Below are 23,984 nucleotides of genomic sequence, written 5' to 3'. Positions count from 1 at the left end.
GACTCATTTGCTACACTTGTTCTTTGTGTGGCCCCCTGGATTTTTCACAATACCTATGACTATTTTGATTTAACAGTGATGGCAGCACCCGCACTCTGAAAATTGTTTCAGCATCACTGATTAAAGGCTGCTGCAGTAGTCCGTCTGTTGTGTTTATCTTTAAATCCCCACCTTGTAGGTGGCATAGACTGTATGAACGTGTTTGATGTAAAATTGTGAGTCGGATCTTGGAGGTTTGACTAGGTAGACGTTGGCCTTTCAATATAGAACTTAAATAAAACCATTTAAACCCACCTTCTTCGTAAGGAGCTATTGCACTACAGCCTGAGCACTGCATGATTTGAGTGCATCAATTCGTCAAAATGTGTAAGTTGCATGAAGGACAGCTAAGTATTCCTGCTTCCAAACAGATTATTTTTGTATTTTAGATTAAAAGAAAGGGTTGGTCTAGTGAGGTCTGTGATGACCACAGATAATACGAAAACAACATGCCCAATGGGAGAAGAGACCTGTATTGGCTCTTGAATGTAACCTAACATATTGCTGTTTGGCCTCGAGCTGCTCAGCTCGCTTCGGTTTGGGCTTGCAATAGAGATGATTCAGAGACCTTTTCAGCGTCATCAGCTTGGTTGGCACTGTGGAACCAGAATCCGGCGGCATTCGCGCGGTAGTAAAGGTGTTGTAGGAAGCCTCTTCACCAACTCAGCATTCCCACTGACAGTGTGAAATTGTACCTGAGTTTCTGAAATTCCAACCCTTTTGCAAGGAAAGATGTCACAATGGTGTGAGATACTGCACTGTGTTGGAGACCGACTATAACGTAGTGTTTACCCTGCTTCGTTCTTCGGTCACACACGCTGCGGCAGCAGGCGGTGCCGAGCCCTGTTCTTTTCTAAACTACTTTCGAAAGCACTGGAGAGCATTCTCCAAAACCGCATAGAAACGCGACAGGGGTCAAAGTTAAACTCGTGTTCCCATTTGCGCCTGTTAGGGTTTGCAGCTCTTTCTCTCGAAGACTCCAGCGATATCTAATTTCCAAGTTAGTTTAATAACACATTTTAAGGAACTTAATTGTTTGCATCTTATTGACATTGTACTGGCTCGTTTCGTCAGGTTTGCCGTACGGTGCCAACACTTATTAGTAAAGTTTCCATTCTTAACTACACTTACCAGGGCCTGCAACCTTTTTATCAACAGGTCTGCATTGCTTTACTTGCATTCTCAGCTGGGCTGGTGTATTTTACGAGGGGTACAAGAAAAACACATTTCTCTCATTGACCACAGTGAGATATAATTCTTATTTACTCTTTAACATTTATTTGAACAGAACATGGGTGACAAACGCCCAATATTCATTTATTCTTTTTATAAAAGTTTTATTTATTTATTACTTTTTCACAAGGTATTCTCTTTTATTTCTTTTCATATATATTTTATCATTTTCTTTCTCTCATAAAGATTTATAGTACCTTGTATCTATGTTCATAAACAATTCATAAATATAGAACATGAAGTTTCATTACAAATTCATACAGGAACATTTTTTGGGGGATTTAGCTATACACATGATAAAAAACACCAATATACAAAAGAGATTACATTTCATAATACAATTACAACCCCTGGATAACACCAATCTCCATCAGTCAGTCTTATACAATCATACCCTCACTACATTAATTCAAACAAAATCTGTACAAGGGCTGGCTCTAGTTGGCAGAGAAATCACTGCCATAGATAAATCTCAGACCACAGTATGAGATTCCGCACTCGGTCGACGCGCGTTTCAGTGGTACAAGGCCACCTTCCTCAGGACCTTTTCCAGATTACACAACCACACTTGTCCAGGGGACCTATGAATACATAAAATATGTCACCACACATAAACTCCAAAAGAGGAGGAATATAAGACACCATAATTAGCATAAACCCAACACAAAACTCCCCATGTGACCAACCAACATGAATTTCACCTACTAAATAGGAGTTCAATGTAAGAAAACATGATAAAAAAGAAGAGAAAAAAGAAACATAGGTAGTGGAGTTCTAAGATATAGAGTTAATCTCCTATATGACACATCGCCTGCATAATTTAAGAACACTTCAATACTTAAATCAAATAAAAAGCCACTATTCTTGTCCAATATCAGAGAAGTCAGCAGTTGGACCCCGCTACAGTATACAATCTATAGGCCTATAGAGTGTAGAAAGAGCTACGTAAAAAAATTGGGAGACCACAGTGTCAACCATTAGTATCAGGTCACCTCAAAGTTAGACCAAGAATCGCTTAGTAGGGTACACATATCTTACCCCAAATATCGTAGCGTGGCCTACTGTACAAGATCAGTTCAGGTTCAGTCCGCAAACATCTGTCTCATTAGCTACAAGGGGACAACCACAAGATGGTAAGAGCGAGGGGTTCACACGATTTAGAAGTGAAATAAATGGTTCAATAATTGCTTCAATGAATTGGACCCACCTTTTTATCTCCCATTCGATTTTATATCATATATATTTCCTTATGGCCCATTGTTGTATTGCCCTCAATATAACAACATAGGTGTGGCTACCGTCTCAACCTCTATGACACCCGAGGAGGGAAACAATGCTACGCGTTATTACCTTGAATACCTTGTGAAAAAAGTAATAAAAAAACTTTTATAAGGATAAATTAATATTGTGCGTTTGTCACCCATGTTCTGTTCAAATAAATGTTAAAGAGTAAATAAGAATTATATCTTTGCTAAATCACTGTGGTCCATGAGGGAAATGTGTTTTTCTTGTGCTTCTTCATTCCCCTCTTTCCCTGACCTGCTGTAGTTTTGAGGGGGTCCCATCAATTGTGCTATTGGTATTTTACGAGGGGTGCCACCACCTAGAACTAGCAAGAACAAGGTTGAATCCATGACAGTTTTTTTGGAAAACTTATAGCATAAATGTACATATAATGACTCCATATGTTACACCTTTATTTGTCCATTGTTATTATGCCCTCGCAGGACCATATTCAACACCACTACTTTAGTAGCACGTCTGTAGAGCTGCAGTATCTTAAATTTTTCTGCAATTTCCCTTTAGAAATATTTTAGAGTATCTTTATAAGAAAATGGTAATTTTTCCAGCCATCCGTCCTCTGCTTGTCCCGCAGAGAGACGGCTCCCTTTAATGGACTTAATTCAGAAGGCTGAGAAACGTGATGGGCCAAAAAGCGTTGCATGCTCATTGTTTGTTGACTTAGTCACAGATTCCAACACTCGAAGACCAGATTCTCACGTCACTAGCTTTTCCCTCCAACATATAGCTCACTGGTAGTCCAATCTCTTAACATTTTACCATTCTTTTGGACCGAATTAACTGTTTAAGGACCATAACGGTACACTGTAAATTAGATGTAGTCTTTTTGAGGTCATACCACTATAGATGGAGGTTTCCTCGTGATCGATTTAATTGTTACATTTGGGCTGGCCTAATGGATAGGGTCTGGTCAATTTGACCAAGCCAGACCTGCTGAGCCTGGGTTTAAATTTGTCACATTATTCCAACAGCCTCTGTGAATGATACAAAGTCCCATCATATTTATAAAAGCTGGCCCCACACTACATTTCTCAGTAGAAACGCTTGGTCAGCAACAGAACTCCTGCTTCTACATCACTGCTTCAACCATTTGAGTGTAGAGGAGATTCCCTGGGAGTGTGGCGTCTAAAGGTGTGGAAACCTATGGACTTTCTCGGAGCCGAAGTCAACTACTTACGATTCATAAATATTTAAAATTTTAATTTTTAAGCAAACACTGGCATAAGGCGTGTCCAGGGGCTTACGACTGAAAAACGTTTGAAACGAAAACCAATCAACCCGACTGGACTGTTAACATCCTTTGCCTTATAATTTTTACACTGTGAATACTTTTGTTTGTTATTGAAATGTACATGGTTGTGGAAACTGTGCCTGTGCAGTGCAGGTGAAAATGAAGACTGGTGCCTCGTGTATGGCTTCACCTACCAAATCTGGTTACTAATTTTCCATGAATCTAAATTTTTAAATTAAGTTCTGTGACCTTTCTTGTGTTCTATACTGCTTGAAAATGTAGCTCCTTACTCAGTGATGTATGTGTTAGCCACGTACTCAGAGCCTTGCGCTATGAGACTTATCTGGGTGGACATACCTTTTGGATTTGTTGATCCTACATCTGCTTCTAACAAGCAGCTATTGGAGTACTTCATAATTTCATTGGCAGAGTCCTCGTGTTTGCAGAATTAAATGGAAGAGGGTTATTTAAATTGTTAAAGGACTAAGCATGTTAGAACTATGATCCCAGTAACTCTGAAAACCCAGATTTCTAATTGAATTGTATTCTAATATTTCAAGGCCTCTTGACATGCCTACTTGGTTGTCGAGCCCTGTATTCTGGTATCCTAGCGAGATGCAACCTATAGCCAAGAAGTGTCTGCGATTCGCCAACATGGCGCAAATGTACTTTCTATTGTTTCTATTAGTATTCCATCTAGGAACCATAAATGATTTGTTTGTAACACAACATCATGTGCACAACCAAGCCAGCATGTGGACAGTTTGTTTTATCAATAGCAGACCTGTATAAGCAGACCGCACTATGTGCCCTCTTGTTGCGTCACTCCAGTGGAGTTTAGATTTCTGAACTGTTGCCGTAACACTACCTAGAGCAAAGCAATGTGTATCCTGATCCCATTTAGACACCGTTCATACCTGTACCTCCCTATACCTTTCCGATGTGTAGTCGTTGACAGTGTCTGATTGTTTCTTCATACCGTAATTCTTATACACTGCTTACTATGAAAGAGAAAAACAAATTAATACATTTTCCATGCCATTCAGTGAGTGTGCATGTACTTGAACATTACCAAATTAAGTCTTCAAATATGTAATTTGAAGATGGTTCAGACTCTAAAATCAGAATCATGGCTAGCTGCATGTTCATTTAGCATCGATGGACTTAACAGTGTAGGGAAAAAAAGGAGAATATATGATCAGGTTGGGAACTGACATCTGTTATGGTAAAAACATTACTAGTCCCTACACATCGAACACATTTGGCCCTTTGCTGTGTCAAGAGATCCTCTGGAACAATCTACATGTGGATATTTGTTTTCTCACTTGTTACTCCAGCTTTAGAAAATAAAATAGAAAACTTTGCTGTGGAGGAAATCTTGTTTAAGATGGTTTCTGAGAGTCTTGCTAGCTATCCATCAAAATGCCATGCTTTTTCCTTTATCTCTAAACTGGACAGGTGGTTAGCGCAAACACTTTTAAGAATCATACCACTACTATCAAGGGAAAAGAAGGAGTAGATAAAGGCCTCTTTTATATTGAATATAATGTGATACGTTTTTTGGGTAGCACACGTTTAGACTACTTGTTCTCTTATGGCTTTTGTGTGCAGCCTATCTGTGAATGTGAATTTACACATGGGGTGAGTGCTCAATGGAAGATGTCACTGCGAATTGAGCAAGTGTGGCGGATACCTGCAGATGGGGTCTGTGGTGTTTGAAGACCTTAAGAACTGCTGTTGTAACCTGGGTTAGATTGTCTCTACGCGGTGCACCACAGTGAGGGTTCAGCTAATTCTTATATTCTGCTTAAACTGAGTTTACTGTAAAATTGTAGCCTGATGGCATAGGATTCTGCCAAACACATGAATGCACACACACTCACTACCTTTCCTATGTGTAACCTGGTTGATATGCTAATGGTTTTCAAGCAGTGAACCTGCAAATAGGCTTTCTGTCGTTATTCAGTAGCTTATCCTTTATTGTGGGTATTAAGTGACCTAATATTTTCTTTAAATATGATTGGCTATGCTGTTTAACTCAGCATAGTTTTTCCTGGGGTTCGGAATAGTATTCTACCTGGGACGTGGACTGAGTTTCCCTGTATTAGTCTTACAATTCTCAAAGGTCCGGCAATCTTCCCTCCCTGGGGTTAACTCCAGTTTAATTGTTTGAAGGTTTTCCCTCTAATTCATTGCAGTGCCCAGCTCCTATACCTCTGTGGTGTTCAGAAGTGAGCTCTTTGTATTATTTGTAATGGTGTGCTCGTCGTGTGCATAGAGATCTGTATGGCAGTCAGTGCATCAGTTCAGTTCGAGAGTCATCATTATCTCGATGTGTCAATTGATACAAACCTGCTGATGATTCTACACCAGTGATCTACAAGCTTTATTATCTTGAGGCCACATGAGCACAATGTTTTGAAGTCGCCCCCCCCCTCAAACTTTTCAACTAGGCAAATCCCTCAATCAACTTCCTCTGCAAAGCACCAGACGCCACCTGCAAATCCCTACCAAGCCCTGTTCTACAGACCACCATTCAGGTATTCTTTATAAAATTCCATTCAGACATCAATCTTCAAAACACCATCCAGATCTCCCATGAAAAGCTCCAACTAAAATTCCCCACAGCTGTATCTTTTATGGAGCCATAACCAGCCCCTAACTTCAGGCCATCGATCAGGTTGTGACTACCTGGGCGACCTTAATTTGAAAGGGAGTGTACCAGCACGTCTCAATAGGGAACAGTTACTGTGAGCTAGTGCATACATGCACTTTTATATTTCCACTTCAATCACTGCCAGTCTCGAAATCCCAATTCTTGAAATGCCCACCTAGTACTATCCTTCTCCATAAGTCATGTACATTCTTTTGCTTGGAAGCTGTGGCCAGTACTTCTCTTCAAGGCTACCCACCACCCCAGTAAACCTGTTTTTACCGGCATGATCATTATTTTAATGTCACTGCTAGTACAAAAATTAACTTAATTGCCAAAGGCTGGTCTTTTTTCCTTTTATCACATATTTTGAACAGTAATTATAAGAAGAAAGCACTTTAAAGTGCATTCTAAAGCAGACTTAACGACCCCAGACTGATAATTAAAGTATACAAGGAAAAGTCAATTTTGAATGTGATTATAGGTGCTTTTATATAAAGTTCTATTTTAGTACTATGTCCGGGCCTTTGTAGAACCTTAAAACGTGAACATATCAGTATTTTTCTTTGCAAAAGGTGTCAACATTACCCATTTCAATCAACCTTCCCCACGTCCCATGCAGACTTCAGTTCTCTGCACATTAACAGATGGGCATGATCCCACTAATGCCACATTGTGTTCTGTTTTTACTGCAAATCAGATTTTCTTTTGTTAAAGTCTGCAGACACCTGTAAAAAGAATTGCCAAGTGGTTTCTTAGCACATTGCATCTAACCATCTCTCTTTCTCACTGAGTTTCTAATGTTTTTCCAATGGGCACTGTACACATCGAGAATGAGCAACCTGCAATGCAAGTCCAACTGCCTTTTAGTAAAATAAGTCAAAGCACACAATATTAATACATTACTCAAAATAAACAATGACTGAATTTCATTGCTGTAGGACTCGCACAGAATTGTGGGTGTGTAGACCTAAGCCCCCCTCTGAGGCCCCTGCACATCCCTTGCCCACAGGGGGGAAGGCCCCAACAGTATGAAGACTACTGCTCTACACAAATGGTTTGTCCAATAACGTTCAGGTAGGCAGCTCTGTAATCAGTTTGGATTTGCTCAGTGCACTGATATTCAGATAATCTGTCTCACCTCAGATCCTCTGCTCCCACCGTGGTCTTGTACCCTTGGCTTGTCACCCAGATCGCCTAAGTCACAAAGTCCTTGGGTTTCCTAATTTTCTCAATTCTATAATTGATTTGGTTGTTTGTCTTTTTAGGTCGAGCCTGGGCAGCGCATGCACTGCTTTGCGCCATGCTGTATTGAGGTGTGGCGTACAAGCTCCGCCATTTCACTGCCCATCTTTTTAATTGGCTCCTGTTACTGTCCTTGCTAAATGGTTGCTTTTTATTTGTGAATAGGCTTGTTAGTTCCTCCTTGGTTCCGCCTTGTCTGCATTTGTTACCTCCCATAACGACTGGACGTTTTACTGGTGTTGTTACATGGTCTGCTTTATAAGTCGGTGAGCACTATTTTCTTCATTGCTCTTCCCCCTATTCCACCCACGTCATTGCAGCCCCCACCCACTTTGATTTTAATAATTATATATTTATTCAAATTACTGCACTGTCCTCTTTATGTATAGCAGCCACGCTTAATTATTTAATATACAGCGCAGTCGTCTTTCACTTTAGCGGCCACTCTTATTTAGGTACCAGCGCGGGCTGCTTTAATTTTAGCGGCCGCACCTATTTATTTATTTATTTAATAGCGTGTCTGCTTTCACTTTAGCCGCCGCGCTACAGAACCTTTTGAATTTTGGTTTTTCACTTTGGGGGAAAGCGACAGTGCTTTCACTTTAATGTTGGCCGTACCCCTTTCTTTAGACGTTGCTCACTGTAACATGGATACGGGAGCAGCGTCTAAAAAAAAAAAAAGAGCGCGGTCGTCATTAAAGTGGTCTCACATTTGCAAGAGTTAGAGCTATTTGCATCAAAAATATTAATGCCTTTCATATGTGTTGCTTTTAAAAATGCATAAATAAAAGGCATTGTCATTTACACTGCCAGTAGCTTAAACGCTCGCAAATGCATGACCTATTGCATTGTCTCTCTCTGCAAAGAGACGGAAAGGAATGGGAGGCCAAATCTTTTTTTGGCATGGTTTTAATAGGTGCTAGTCCAGATAGAGGACCAGATCCCAGTTTGTCTTCCACTCCTCTCACTTTTCCAGGTCCTCTGGGAACAAAAGGAAGAAGCACAAAAGGCATGGTTCTTCCAGGAGACATTTCGGATCAAAATGTAGATTCCCCACCTCCAGCGGCTTCCTCTTCTGAAACAGAACCGGTGGATATTGAGGCTCAGGAAGTTCTTTAGATTCTGTTGCCATCCCTGATGCAGTTACCTCCAGCGGCTCCGATCACAGTACCAATGCTGGCCTACACATAGTTGCAGCGTTGGGTGCTAAACCTCCATGTTCCTTCAGGTTGTATTGGAGGTTTTCAAGAATGCGACAGTCTCCTTTGGAGTGCAGTGAGGCCCCAAGATACCACATGGGCCTGTGCTCAGGAGCTTGCCAGTGGGTTCTCCTTTGGCACTAAGCATCACTCTGATCATTCCATTGCAGCCTCTGCCAGCAACGTATGACATACTCCTGGTGTCATATCCCATGGGTTGTCCTTCAGCCTTGGCACCTCTGCTGCCTCTCCCACTGCATCAAGAGGTCCTGCAGGTCCCAGTTAAACACCAACAGTCTAGGAGGGAGGCACAGCATCTTCTTGAATAGTAATATGCAGAGGGTCGTGGTGACCATTAGCAATACTGAGAGACGATCTGTGATATTTTTGCACAAACTCAGAGCTTATCCTCTCCGAAGCTTCATGAGATACAGATGAACCACCACCTCCTCCCTGTTCTGTAGCTGGCAATCTTCCAACACTTCCAGGATACAAGTGGCCTTGACATATCCCGATGTATAGATGCGTCCCAGGGCCCTGCCACAGCAGAGATGGCTTAGTTTCGTGCTGTCATGAAAAAAGCTGGGGAGTGCTAGCGTTGCTCCTCCCTTTGGTCGAGGTTAGGCAAAATAGCGTAGCTCATATACCCAGACCCTTCACAACTTCGTCAGAGCCTCGGTCTATACGACCCCGGTAATGTAGGTTGCTTATATATATATTTTTTTTATAAGAATATTCACCAAGTCCCAGGTCAGCGGCACCAGCTCCTTTTCTGCCTCTTGGAATGATAACAACATATCAGTTTTCAACTGTTGGAAGAAGACTTTATAAAATGCTAAAGGTCATTATCCAGGCTGGATGCCTTACCTATTGCCAATGTGTTAATAGCTTCTTCCAACTCGTCTAGTGTGATAGAAGAATCTAGTTGCTCAGAGTCCTCCCAACTACGGCTCTTCTCGCAGAAATCATGCATCAAGTACCACCACCCTCTGTATATAGATCTTCATTAAAGGACCTGAACACTGAGAGAATCTCGGAAGGTGTCTCCACTAACCTTCCTGTCGGATCTTCCATAGAGGCTATCCCTTGATTGACCTCCTTATACCTAACCCTTTCGCCAAGCATCTTCCTGTGGCCTCCCCATATTCATAACAGTCCCTTCTATATACATGATTTTTACAAGCAATCTCTTTAGACGAGTGTGAATTAATCCTAGCCCTATAGCGTGCAACCTCAGTTTGTGACAGAGTAGTTGACACATTGTTGTGCAGCCATTGTAAAAGATTCTGCTCGGCCCTTCTAAAATAGACATTTAAGCTCTGCATCAGGAGCTTATGCTGTCTCTGTTTATGGATACCAAAACTCAGGATTTTTCCGAGCCCTGTCTTCAGAGTATCCCATACCACCGTACAGGTAGCAGTATTACGGTTAATTTCCCAAAATTGCACAATCCACGGTTTGATATGACTAACAAACAAGGTATCTAGCAAGAGTTTCCTGTCGAAAGAAAAAGATCTTCGGGCTGAGTGAAGCCCTGAACAGGAATATTAAGCAATAAAAGGCTATGATCAGACGAGACTCTGGTATAAATCTGAATTTACTACAGTAGCATTAGGCCTGTCTAATGTTGGAATTTTTCAATGTTGAAGTCTGCTTATGTGCCCTGGGAGTGAGAAGGATCAGTAACACACAAGTCTGAAAATGCCCCCGGAGTAACATACCAATGGGTTTTTATTCAACTGTTTTATTAATGTTTTTCAATAAATAAATAACGCAAAGTCAAATTCATTCGTATTGAAGTCAAATGAAAGCATTGTGTTCAGCAGTTACCACTGGCTTTGATGTCTATTTTTTCTGAAAACGGTTGAAAAAATTCCAGTGTCATGGGATCCGAAGGTACTGGTCGATAGTTAGATTAGTGTTGAAATTGCGCACTTAAATAAAAAAAACGCACTTAAATAAAAAAAACTATCTCTGGAACTATCGGTTGTGGAAAGCAATTGCGTATAGATTTCCTCTTCAGATGGACCAGGCTGTCATGTTGTGGGGTTATGGGTTCGCTAAACAAAAGGATCATGAATTGTGTACATGCTCTGCACACACAGTACCATGGAACTTGGTCTGTAGCGAGTCCGTCTTAACGACTGTCTGAGTTGTATTGGTCTTCAACCTCAAGGAGGATCTTTGTAATCTAAGACCAAATGGTTCACAGGCAGAATTGACAGAATTCTATTTCTGGGTGCAGTTATACCAGCTCTGCAGTTGGGACTTTCAGCATGCAGCTTGTACCCACTTGCAGGGTCAGAGGAGTCCTAGTATGCCTATGACCTACTATAGGCACCTACCTCAGGGCTTCGAAGGACCAAAGTTTGTATTACTCTGGATGGAGCTTAGAGGGGGCTTGGGTATTGCATTGATGGTCCTGATGCATTAGAGGGTTCCCTGTTTCAGCACTGGAGTTTTCTTGAGCTGAGTCATTGCTCGCCTGCACTTTTCTGTAGTTGAAAGGTAGCTCCCTTTCTCTGGAGGGATGAACAGTGAAGGCCTTTGACTGATGTTGGTGGTTCTCAGGTTTTGTACTGGATGGTGCTTCATTGGGTAAGCCCTCTAGTCCGACATGCAGACGAGCATATTGTGTTTGTGGTGCAATACATTCCTGTTGTCGTGAACAGAGTGGCAGATTACACCAGTTGCACATCGTTACCCACAAGAGAAATATCAGTTAACCAATAGGTTGAATGCTGTGTTGCTGCATTGGATAATGTGGTAGAAGAAGTGTTCAATGGAGATGAATGGAGGAAGTACTCTGCAAGTGACAAGATTTTGATCAAGGTGAAGCAATGTATTGAAGGAGGATGGTTGGTGAATAGGAGTATCGAAATGTTTTAGGGCCGGAAGGACAAATTGATATGAGAGTGAACTGATGTTGTCGGGTGAATGCATGGCCCCAACCTAGAAGTTGGGTACTCTAGGTTTGCATGAGGGATACCTAGGTGTAGTCAAGTTGAAAAGGAGGGTTAAAGATGCCTATTGGTGACCAGGAATAGCTGAGGATCTATTGACTATTGTTCAAGTGTGTTTCATTTGAGAGTGTAGGTAAGTCCCAGGTGACTTTAAGACCCCACCCCCTTTGTGTCCGAGTACGTTCCCCAGCATACCTTAGGATAAGAGTAACCTTAATGTCATGGCACCTGTGTGTAAGAATGTTGAGATGCCATGTACTTGATAGTTCTGCTATCTCTCTTCTCCAAGAGGTCGGAGGTGAAAGTTGTCAAAAGGTTGGTACAGAAAGAATTATACAGTTCATGGATGGATTTTTTCAGAGCTGAGGGTCTTCTGAAGTGTATTGGGAGTTACAGCGGTCCTCAATTCTGATCTAAGATGATGGGGATTTTTTTTAAAGAGGCTTAAGCACAAGTCTGTGAAGTCAAGCAGATGCTGTAGGCCTATCATTGTCTTCTCCAACACGTAGCTCGTGAGCCAGTGGTAGCTCTTCAGCTGCCTGTTTGTAGCTCTCCTGTGTACAGCCCAGTGAACTAAATAAGATTTGCTTGGTTGCATTAATATACCCATACCAAAATCAAAAAATGGTATCCAAGACGAAGGTATGTGCATTTTTAGAATTCATAAGCTGATGTTTCGAGAACAGGGGCTGACTTTCCAAAATATATTTAAAGCTGGTATTTGAGTAATAAAAATCAAATGTGTTGGGGAGACTTGGTGCTAGGAGCATTGCAGCTATGGCTACTATGAATTGCCATGTAGAGGCATTCCACATTGGCAAATAATTTTATGTTACCACTGACAATTGTGCCTGATGCACCAAAGTGATCTCTGCTGGTAATTTTGCACATGGTGTGTAGTCTTGTCTGATGTCTTTACTATTATGCCTCTAATAATAATAATAGCTTAGCTGGATTCCCAATAAACATAAGTAGCTCTTACAATAGAAATGGTTGGAGGCCCCTAGTCTATAAGGTTACCCCTAATGATGGGTCAAGACATACCCCTTTTGAACTAATGAGAGAGCACACCTTTCTCCAGGGATAAGGGGCTGGTGGAGAGAGCTAAACATGCGTGATGTGTTCCCGATGAAGTCAAGAAACCTATTTTGATCTCAATCTGTGTGTGAGAGAAGGGACGTTAATGGTAGCCAAACAGAAGTTGCGAGACTGGATATAAAGGTACTGAAGAGGGAAAGCAAATTCCTTGATCCGCACAAGGTTGTGGAGGGGTTTTGTAATTCTACTTTGTTGGAGGATGGCAAGATGTGGCATTTCAGTATTCAAAAAGGAAGGGTGCACAGGTAGTGAGGTTTGCTGGCGAGATATGTTGGTGAGCATGGGAAACAGAATTACACTTTGTATAAGATGAGTATGTAGATACAAGTAGTGATAACAGTGAAGTGTCTGATGGCAGTTAGGTGCTGGTTGGGGATGTCTGTTTATGGTGGTAGTGCAGATGACTCACTTGGTGGTGAAGGTGGCTCTGGTAGATATGGCAGAAATATCGCTGGGACAAAGAAGTTGGACATTTTAGGTTTGTGAATTCTATTCCATTTTGTCCTTGTAGCTGCTGTGTCCCTTGTATCTACTCACAATGGAGGAGATGGTGTGTGTGTGTGTGTGTGTATATATATATATATATATATATATATATATATATATATATATATATATATATATATATATATATATATATATATATATTTTTTATATATGTGTGTGTGTATATAGGTGTGTGTGTGTATATATGTATATGTGTGTGTGTATATAGGTGTGTGTGTGTATATATGTATATGTGTGTGTGTGTGTGTATATGTGTGTGTGTATATGTGTGTGTGTATGTATATAGGTGTGTGTATATATATGTATATAGGTGTGTGTATATATATGTATATAGGTGTGTGTATATATATGTATATAGGTGTGTGTATATATATGTATATATGTGTGTGTATATATGTGTGTGTGTATATATATGTGTGTGTATATATATGTGTATATATGTATATATGTGTATGTGTATATATGTGTATACTATTCCCTTTTGTCCTTGTAGCTGCTGTTCCTTCCCCGTTCCTTTATTACATTGCGTGTAGTTGTCCGGTCTCTTCTGGATTTTCTTTATTGGGTAGGGGGTGGAGGTGCATTGTTGTGGGGTGTATTGTAGATCTGTTCTCACTATCTCCTTGGCAGCTGTAATGTTACATGCCGCGTATTCCCTTTCTTGCATCAATTGCTTTGTTCTAATGTGCGCTAGGCAGTTGGGAAGGAGCTGCATACAGGTCTAGGATTCTCCAATAAAGAATTACTTCCTGCACTGAAATTGTGTATTGTGATACTACTCTACAACTTCTTTTGAGTTTGATAAAGATGTTCTTATGCCGTCTGGTTAACAAATGTTTGCCTAGTGTCCTAATTTTTGTTTCACTAAAAACGAAGCACTGCACTCTACAAAGCCGTTTTTTCTGTGCATGGCCAATCTAGACCCAAAACTTGGCCAAAGTATTTTCGACTCCACCTTGAATTTTGTGCATAGGTGCTTTCATTTCTTTTCTAATGACACGTAGCAAAATGTGCTGTAATAAAATGCTCTATATTCAAATGCTGTTCTTGAAGATCTCTGGAGGAATCTTTCCTACTAAATGTACCTGTTTAAGCCCTTCCTTCCCTACCTGTTCTTTTTAGGTCTAATCATTCAGTGAGACGGGCATTGTTTTGTATGTAACTAGATTTGTACTGCTACATCCGATGACATTAGGTCAAGAGGGGTCTAATACATATTCATCGAGGTGTTGGGATGGTGCTATGTACTGTTGCATTTCATTTTGTATTATGATTTGTTGAGTTTCATTACGTTTAGTTCATTTTATGCTATGTTATTTTTGCTGTATGTATTTATTATAAAACGGCCTAAAATTTGGAGGTGTGCCAGGTCTGGTTTGACCTGCCTCTCGAAGGGCGTTCCCTTGTCGGTCTGTCTCTCGCTTAGCACTATATTCCCTGTGACTTGACTCTGTCATGCCTCCTGAGGTTTATGCTAACTCCCTACCTATGGATTATTATGCATATTAATTTATCATTTTTGCCATCTGTAATGCACATTAAATATTTAATAAACCTTCATGGTTTCTACCTTACTCATCTCAAAAAAGCTTATTTAATTCATTATGCTGTATGTTTGATCTCTTTAGGGGCATACTGCTTCATGTTCTTGAGGATTACACAGCCTCGATCTTGGCGAAGGGGCTTTGATATATTTTACGAGATTATCAAGGACAGGGTCCTTCTAAAAAAAAAAAAATCAACGTTTTGCTCTTTTGGCACCAATTTTACATTGAAATTTCATTTTGACAATATTTTCAGTTGACTGTTCGATATTCTCTGGTTTCAAGTTCCCAACCTGGCTGGACTTTACTATACCACTCATCAGCTACCACACAAACACCGTCATTTTGTAACTCTGTCCTTGCATTCCTGAAATGCATTTTTATTTTCTCATGATTGCCTGTAAAGCTCCCTGGTGCCTGCCTGAGTGAGTCTGGTTCTCACTACACAAAACTGCAAATAACAGCAATGTTAATTACATGAGAACTCCAGTTAAAGGCAATAGTGGATTACTGGAGGAAGCTTTCATAGGACCAGCACATATTTGCCTCTCTGTGTCGAATGTCTTGCCTCTTGCTGATGCACAAGGTGTTCCTTCATAAAATACTTTCTCTTGGCGTATTAGCTTTATCAACGGCCATTGGTTGATGCTTAAAAAACGGCAACATGATTGATTAATAAGCGTCATAAAATGTGAAAATGGGGAACTGTTGATAGGCCTATTTTCCCCCAACCAGTTGAATACTGTGTGAAGCCTAATACATCACCTTGTTATAGATGTTGTACTATTGCTAGAGCCGTCATTTCAAATCTACACATTAATGATGTAGGCGCTAATATATCATTCTTTTTCTCTAGGCTGTGTCAGGAAGACTGGAATCTCGTGTGGAATGCTGGCAGGGGAACGCTGTGAATAACGATATACCATGCGCTAGGACACCCCTGAGCTGCTGCGATTGGGATTAAATTGTTTGGGTTGTAATCTGAGGAAGAAAGAAGTGACAATGGGACGAAAGAAAATTCAGATTACGCGGATTATGGACGAACGGAACAGGCAGGTGAGGAAATCTGGCCATTAAAGTAGCCACGCGGGAGTTTTGCAATGTATTATTTTGAAGTGCCTTTGTGCTTTACATTTTTGTTGCTGCTGATTTTTCCTGGTGCTGCACTCGCCATTTACATGGACAGGTCTTCTGTTAGTTTATTATTCCGTAGATAGTATCGACAAGGAGTTTAGATTTTCTTCCATCCACCTATTGCACGCTAGTGTGATTTCAGTCTTGTGTCTTAGTTCTGCTTGTAGATGTCTCCCAGTGTTGGGGCCTTTCCAGTGTGTTGGACATGTCTACTGTGTCGGGCTTCTCTTTGTGTAGTCCCAGTTCCTAGATGGGAGTTGGGCCTGCACCCCACCTGAGAAGTCAACATCAACAGACTCTCTCTTGCCCCTGCCCCTAAAAAGATTTATCTAGTCTCAGTTTAGGAGAAAAAAAGCTGTAATCCAAATTTTCCCCAAATGCACATAAAGCAGTGGTGTTAACCTTTATCCGAAACGGTTCACATATTTGAAACCTTGGCAACCTACATTGAGTAGTTCTGCTAACGTTATAAATCGAGAAACCTAATCGTGAATTGTTCATTACTCTAACCAGAACTCTGTTAAAACACCTAAGCTTGTCATTCACAAGGATTTGTTATACATTCATTGCATATTGAACTAAAATCTGATAAAAAATAAAATGGTTACAAACAAGAATCTGTGCATTGAAATATTAAGTGGAATTGTAATTTATTTAGTAGACCGCCATGCGAAAGGTTGTTGCTTCAACTTCACTCAGTGCTTGAAGAAACTTAATGGGAATATAAATCATATTTGCTACATTTCCATCGGTTTGCTTTTGAAAACTACATTTTTAAAAAGGAAGGTTTAAAATGTGAAATGTACGAAGAAAGGAACTGGCAGATAGATAAGAACTACTGCGAAACATGATTCATTTTTAGCTTTAGGCAGTCATTACCAATTTTCCAATATGTCTTGTGTTTTAAACCAGTCATGCTTCAAAATGAACGGTTGGACTCCATTTTGTCCACAAAGTGCTGCCTCACCACACAACACCGAGGGCACATTCTTCTGTGCTTCTTGCAAGTTTTCATACACTTACACCCAACACCACACTGACAGGATTCAACACACCACTCTGAAACTCATGCAGTCCTGCAATCATCCTACCAACAATCCACACTCGCATGCTTGCTCCTCAACTCCCGCTCCCTCGCCAAACACAATCTGAAACCTGCTGCATGACAGTGGACCTGACCTATTTTTTCCCCCACGGAAACCTGGCTGAACCCTGCATCCCCACCTGACATCTCCAAAGCCATCCGCCCTGGCTACAAGATTTTCAGGCATGACCGACATTACAAGCAAGGAGGCTGAATCGCCGTCAGCCACAAGAACATGATCAGCTGCACCACAGACATGTTATCCTCCAACATGGACCACCTTTCAGTCAAGCTCACTGTCACAGCCAACTTCACCCTAAGCGGCACGGATATCTGCAGACCACCACGACTGGTCATTAACTTCACAACACCATCACTGACTTTATCGCACCACTTGCCTCTGATGCTAGCAATTACATCCTACTCTGAGACCTCAACTTCCACCTGGAAGACCACACCAACCCCAACTCTAAAACACTCTTTGAGGACCTTGGAATCCCAGGAGTCACCCAACAAGTAAAGGGACCTATCCAAGACACAGGACACATCCTAGGCCCTATTTTTACCAATTTTGTCAACATCTGAGTTGACACCAGTTCCCTGGACAGACCACCGCTCTCAACACCCACCGACCTGAACACAGCAACAGCCTCCCCAAAGACATAAAAAATGACAATTGGATCACCTCCTGCACTGACTCCCTGAGACCCCCCCTCAAACACAATACAAGAACATCCAGACCCTAGATCACTTTGTACACGGAGGGATTCAGACTGAAGAAAAGATGCTTCAAACAACTTGAGTGCGTATGGAAAATCAGCCAGGACAGTGCAGACAGAAGCACATTCAGATCCGTCCTGAGATGCTACCACCAAATGTGCCGTTCTGGCGGACCGCATTGATGCCAGCTCCAACAGAAGCAAAGAAATATTAGCTATTGTGAAAGGTTTCATCGCCTCATCCAACTTGGTCACTCCCTCTCGGTACCTCTGCAGCAATCTCTCTCAATTCTTCAGCAACGTACTAACGGCCATTACCAGCAGCTTCAGCTCGCAACCGGACCCGCCAGATGTCAAACGCCTCCCGATCTTATCCAAAGGACCAATGCTAACCACATGGTCTATTGTCACCCCAGAAGAAACTGCTGCCATTATGAATTCCAGCCACTCAGAGGTCCCATTGGACCACTAACCAACCCCTCACCCCCAACACTTACGCCAGAGGACTGCAAACCATCATTGCCAGGCTCCCAATCTTTCTGAATGCCTCCACCTATTCCGTGACTTTCCCAGTTGCTTGCAAACACGCAATTGTCCTCTCATTGTAGAAGAGACCCGCTGTGGAGTATTCCATGCTTGCCAACGCTTGTAAACACGCAATTGTCCTCTCATTGCAGACGAGACCCGCTGCGGAATCTTCCATGCTTGCCAACTACAAGCTGATCTCCCTGCTACCATTCCCGGCCAAGGTGTTTGAGAAAATCCTCAGCAGACACCTCACCGACCCAACTATAGAATGGAAACTGCCCTCATTGCTATCACGGATGACATCTGCATGGCTCTGGACAGAGGAGGCACTTCAGCCCTCGTCCTCCTGAACCCCTCCACAGTATTTGACACAGTATCCCACCCCATCTTCATCCAACACCTACACTACATCAGAATCCAAGGACACACACACTGGATCTACTCCTTCCTGACTGGAAGGACCCAGTCAGTCAGCTTGATACAGTACATCTTTGATACCAATGACCACCGCTGCGTAGTTCCCCATGTATCCTCTATGAGCCCAACCCTGATCAGTGCCTACGTGATCCCTCTTGCCAGCTTCATCCCCTCTCACGATATCCATGTCCTCTTCTTTGCCGTCGAGACACTATTCATTTTCTCCCTCAAAGACTAGACTCCCGGTACCCGCATCAGGTTCAGTGCCTATTTGACTGACATCAGCCACTGGATAAAGACCAACTGTCTAAAGCTGAACACAGACAAGACCAAAATTGTGATCGTTGGGAAAACCACATCACTATGTGACTCCACCTGATGGCCAACCGAGCTAGGCCTGACACCCACTACTCATTCAAAGGACCTTGGACAGCATACTTAACATTACTTCCCCAAGTCCCTGCCGTCACTGTTTCATGCTTCTATATCCTGAAGATACTGAGAAAAATTTTCAAAATGGTTCCAGTCATTACCCGGAAAACCATCATTCACGTCATTGTCAAAATGGATTACAATAACACCCTCTATGGCTGGATCTGTAAAAAAACTCACCAGAAGGCTGCTGGCAATTCAGAACTTGGCGGCCAGAGTCTCTCTCGACCTCCCATGTCGCACTTGCATTACACCATCCCTTAAGGAGCTCCATAGGCTCCCCATTCGCAAAGAGCACAATTTAAATTCCTCACCCACACGTTCAAGGCACTACATAACTCTGGTCCAGCATACCTCATCAATTGTATCAGTTTTCCCAAACCTTCCAAACCTCTCCACTCATTAGGACTTCCCTTTGTAGAAATCCCATGCATATGGAAAGCCATATCCAGTAGTCGAGCCTTCTACATCCCTTCTAAAGCATGAAACAACTTGCCCCTACACATAAGAGCCTGCTCCTCAGTTATGGAATTCCGCAAAAAGCTGAATACCTGGCTTTTTGAGTAGTCCCACTAGGCGCTAGGTATGCCTAAACTCACACCTGCTCAGTACCAAGATACCGTGCTGGGTTATAGTGTACTTTAATAATCTGTTTAACATAATAATTTGACTTTTAGATTGGAAGTGTGGCTGTTGGCTTGTATAGTAATCCCTATATAAAGCCAGTTACTGTTCAATGTAATAATCCCAGGTAGTTAACTCATTCTTCCAAGAAAGCTGGTATGTCCTTCTGGTCTCACTGTAAACTGACTTTTGAGCTGTTTCATAACTAAACTTTGTCAAGTTGGCACTACAAACGCATGTGCACAGCCTGTTTACTGTTTCTGCCTAACCCCTCCCCTGTGTGGAGACTGAACACGCACCACTGTCCTGCTAAACGAAGCCAATAATAATTGAATTCATGCACACTCTACTCGTTATGAATTTATTCTTATCTATTGGGGATTTGCACCATTTTTAATACATTGGATTATGCTGTCTGCTTTTTCTTTTTTAAGTTTTCAGCATTGAGTCGTCTTGTAGTTATTCACTCTTACTTTCTTGCCTGGCGATATTGCAGTCCGTTAATATATGGCGTGAGTGGTCTGTTAATGGCTATAGGCACAGAAGAATAGTATGCTCCAAACTCTGTTAGAGCACAGCCCTATTGCCCTCTTAAACCCTTTATTTTTCCAAAGGAAACAGTGCAGCCGATAGGTAAAGTCTGTGTGCTATCGGGGAACTAGCAAGAGAGCTTTTATATTATACACACAGCGTAGAGGGGGATGTCTTCTGTTATCTCCATGCTGCTCCAATCCAGTCAATGCGCAGTTCACCACGTGCTCTTAGCTGTCGAGACCAACGATTGAGCCAAATTGAAGCTTTGGGGTGAATCATTTCAGTGTTCTTTTAAAGCGAGAACATTTCTGCAGCAGGTGAGCCAGACCCGATCTGTACACAACCAAAGTGTGTTCTTTTTTGCTCATAGTCTACATTCCTCCGTGAGCGATTATTTCCCAGTCACCTTTGTTACTCTTGGCTGTCCATTGCACATCAGTTTAAACTAATAGGGCAATTCTGGGTCAAATGATTGCCACTACTGTCTGCTCAGTACATGTCAATTAGCCTTTTGTTGGCTTAAAATGTTCCAGAATCGCCTTATTAAGTTAAGGAAGTTCTGCTGGCGCCACCTGAAAGCCAATCTGATTATCAGAGCCTTATTCATCCTCGCAAGTGCCCTTTTTAGGTCGAGCCTGTAACAGCGCTCATGCGCTGTTCTGGCGAAGACTTTATGTAAGGGCTTTCAGAAATCGATCACAAGCTCCCTTGTGTGCTTGTAGTTTTGCCCCAGGCTATTGTCATTTTCGTGCGTCTTTTAAAAAAAGACTGCGCGCAATTGGCCAAAGCCTCTTTTGTGTCCCACCCATGTGCACGCCCACGGCCTAATGTTTGCGGTTACGCGCAGCATATGTTTCCAATTATTGTGCCCAGACACGGGCGCGATAATTGGAAACCTATGCTGCTGCTCGCAACCGCTCGCGCACACCAGCAGCTCCTGCATCTCAGGGGCGACATGTTTTAAATTATCGAGCCCTGGGGCTCGCTCTCGCGTGCACCATTCGCGGGCTTTTTTTTTTTTTTTTTTTTTTTACAGTGCTGGTTATCACCTCGGCACCCTTTAGCCTGTGCAGAAAAGCAGCCTGCAATTTTTCATAGTTCTGAACAGGTGACTTGTTTGTGCTTAGAGCTGGGAGGCTCAGGTGTGCCCTGTGATTTGCCCAGGTGCCTCCCGTGCTCGCCCAGCTGAGCGCCATCATATCGGCATTAAAAGCTTGCCTGGCGCGCTCTGTTGTAACCAAGAGTGGAACATCCATCTCTGTGCCCGCAGCGATCTGTCCGATTCTGCACATCTGCACCGCGCTGGCACTGGATGGGCCCCTTATCATATTAAGCCAAGCCACAGTGTGTGATGGAAACTGTATTCCCACCGTGCATCAGAGCCAGTGTATGCAATCCCAGAGAGCCCCTTCTCAGCATGGCTGACAGCTCCAATTACCCTCCGCCGAGCGACAGATTACTGCTGAGCTGCATTACAAAGCAGCAGCCCCTGTGGTACCCTACCCGTGCCCTGCTCCGGCACTGAAACATATTACAGGCTTCGGGGGAAAGAGAGGCCCTCTCCCCCTTCAGGAAGAGTTCAAACGTGCCTGCGCATGGGGGAGAGCGTGGGGCCGATGCTACAGTAAAGCTAAGAGGCTCTAGATTTTCCCAATAAGCATTTTTCATATCACTCTATAAGCATTTGTTTAGCATTTTCTGTGCCATGGTTGTGACTCGTTGGCAGGCCACAATGATGGGGCAAAATTAGTTTTTGTTCAGAGGTGACACATTCTTGGTATGCATGGATCCAGAAATGTCACTCGCAAAGATGATATTTGTTTAGCGATGGCTAAGCAGGGACCAAACAATTGGAAGACACCTAGAATGGAAGGCAGTAGTCGAGGACGTGCATACCCATGGAACAAAAGTACAGAAGAAGGCATGAAGTACAAGCCAAATGGAAATGCATGCACAGAACAAACGAGATTCATTGTGTATACCTGTGGAAGGGCAAATGTTAGTTAAACCGTACAGAAAACTGTGCACAAATCATACATGGACTGCCATCAACTCTTTTTCCTCCTAAGGCATGCAATTCCTGTCCATGTTTTTGGGTCTACTGGACATTTGCACTTTACTTCCCTGAGGCGGAAAGCCGGGGAAGCTTGGCAGCATTTTCTATCTGTGTGATTTTAATTGCTTTTAACCTTTACTTTGTCTTGCTGTTTACCTGCTCTTTGCACACGGCCACCTCTTTGCACATACATCAGACCGCGCAGCCGATTAGGCGCTGTCGCGGCCTGATCCGGGGGGTGAGCCTCCATCTTACAGGGAGGTGCAGGGGTCGCGGTCTAGTCTTTCCGACCCTCCTGCCCTCTTCCCGTATAAATGTGTATCATCTCCCGTCTGCGCCCGTCCGCGCCCATACCGGTCCAGGGGCCATACCATCTGGACAAATCCAGCGGCCTAGACTTTGCTATGATGCCGACCAGATCTTTGCTCTTAGGCCCATGAGGGATCATATGACGGCCAAGTTTAACATGCTGGACCAGTTCCCACAATGCTGCCCTCACTGTTCTTTTCATCTGGATGTTCCGCAATTATGTCGTAGCCTGCACCACGAGCGGTGGTTCCTTCTCTTCCTAATCATACCTTCTTTAGCTTGAACTGTCGATCCTTGCCCAAACAAACATGAGATTTTCGACCTTCTTACGGACGAATCTCCTGATGCACTTGTCATTACGGAAACTTGGCTCCATGACAGTTCTGGACCTGATATTGCAGAAGCTTTGCCTGTTGAGTATGCTATTGTGAGGAATGATCGGCCCAGGAAAACAGGGGGCGGTGTGGCAATAATATTTAAAAAAATGTATCAATGCCAATTTGATCCGGTCCCCTTAGGCAGTTGTGAGGCAGCGTATTTTAAGCCCAAAAACCACCCTCTCTGGACTGCTAGTGTATCGTCCCCCAGGTCCTGTTAACTCTTGGCAGGCACAACTTTCTGAATTTATAGCATCAGTCCTCACATCGTCCAGCAACTTTTTTGTTGTCGGCGATCTCAATGTGCATTTAGAGGATCTCAAGGGCAGTATGGCCTGCAATCTCATTGCGGACCTTGCCTCCATGAATCTTATCCTACAAAACACGGGTCCTACCCACAGGGGAGGACACTTTTTTGGATCCAATCTTTTCTCACAGTGTCCAAGTAAAGTGTTCTCCGGCGGTGTCGGTCATCTGGTCTGTTCATTATCTAATTAAGTTCACTGTCACGAGTAATGAGGTCATATTTAAACATAGACCCGCCGTGAGTACACGGAAGAGGGACTGGAGAAAACTTGACGTTGTTGCTTTTAATAAAGCCTTGGCTGATCTTGAGCCCATTAATTTATTTGATTCTGATGACATAGATGCGGTGGCTAGCTCTGTGAATGCTTGGCTCCTTGAAGCCATCAATACTTGTCTTCCTTCTGTTAGAAAGGGATAATTCATAAATCTCCCGCCCCATGGTATAACGAG

At 42.6% G+C, this 23,984-nt stretch overlaps 1 protein-coding gene across 9 annotated transcripts in view; it reads left to right on the top strand.

Moving 5' to 3' along the window:
- MEF2A (myocyte enhancer factor 2A) overlaps positions 1-23,984 on the top strand; it is a 475,560-nt gene that overhangs the window by 137,611 nt on the left and 313,965 nt on the right. For all 9 annotated transcript variants that reach the window (XM_078683121.1, XM_078683117.1, XM_078683120.1 and 6 more), the window contains exon 2: positions 15,871-16,070. In XM_078683121.1, coding sequence (XP_078539247.1) covers positions 16,017-16,070 — 54 coding nt within the window. In that variant the 5' untranslated portion in view covers positions 15,871-16,016. The remainder of the gene's footprint in view (positions 1-15,870; positions 16,071-23,984) is intronic.

Source organism: Lissotriton helveticus, chromosome 3_1 (assembly GCF_964261635.1).
Source record: "Lissotriton helveticus chromosome 3_1, aLisHel1.1, whole genome shotgun sequence".
In the NCBI taxonomy this organism is placed as follows: domain Eukaryota; kingdom Metazoa; phylum Chordata; class Amphibia; order Caudata; family Salamandridae; genus Lissotriton; species Lissotriton helveticus.
Note: the sequence above shows the minus strand (reverse complement) of the source record. Positions and strands in the feature narration are given on the sequence as shown.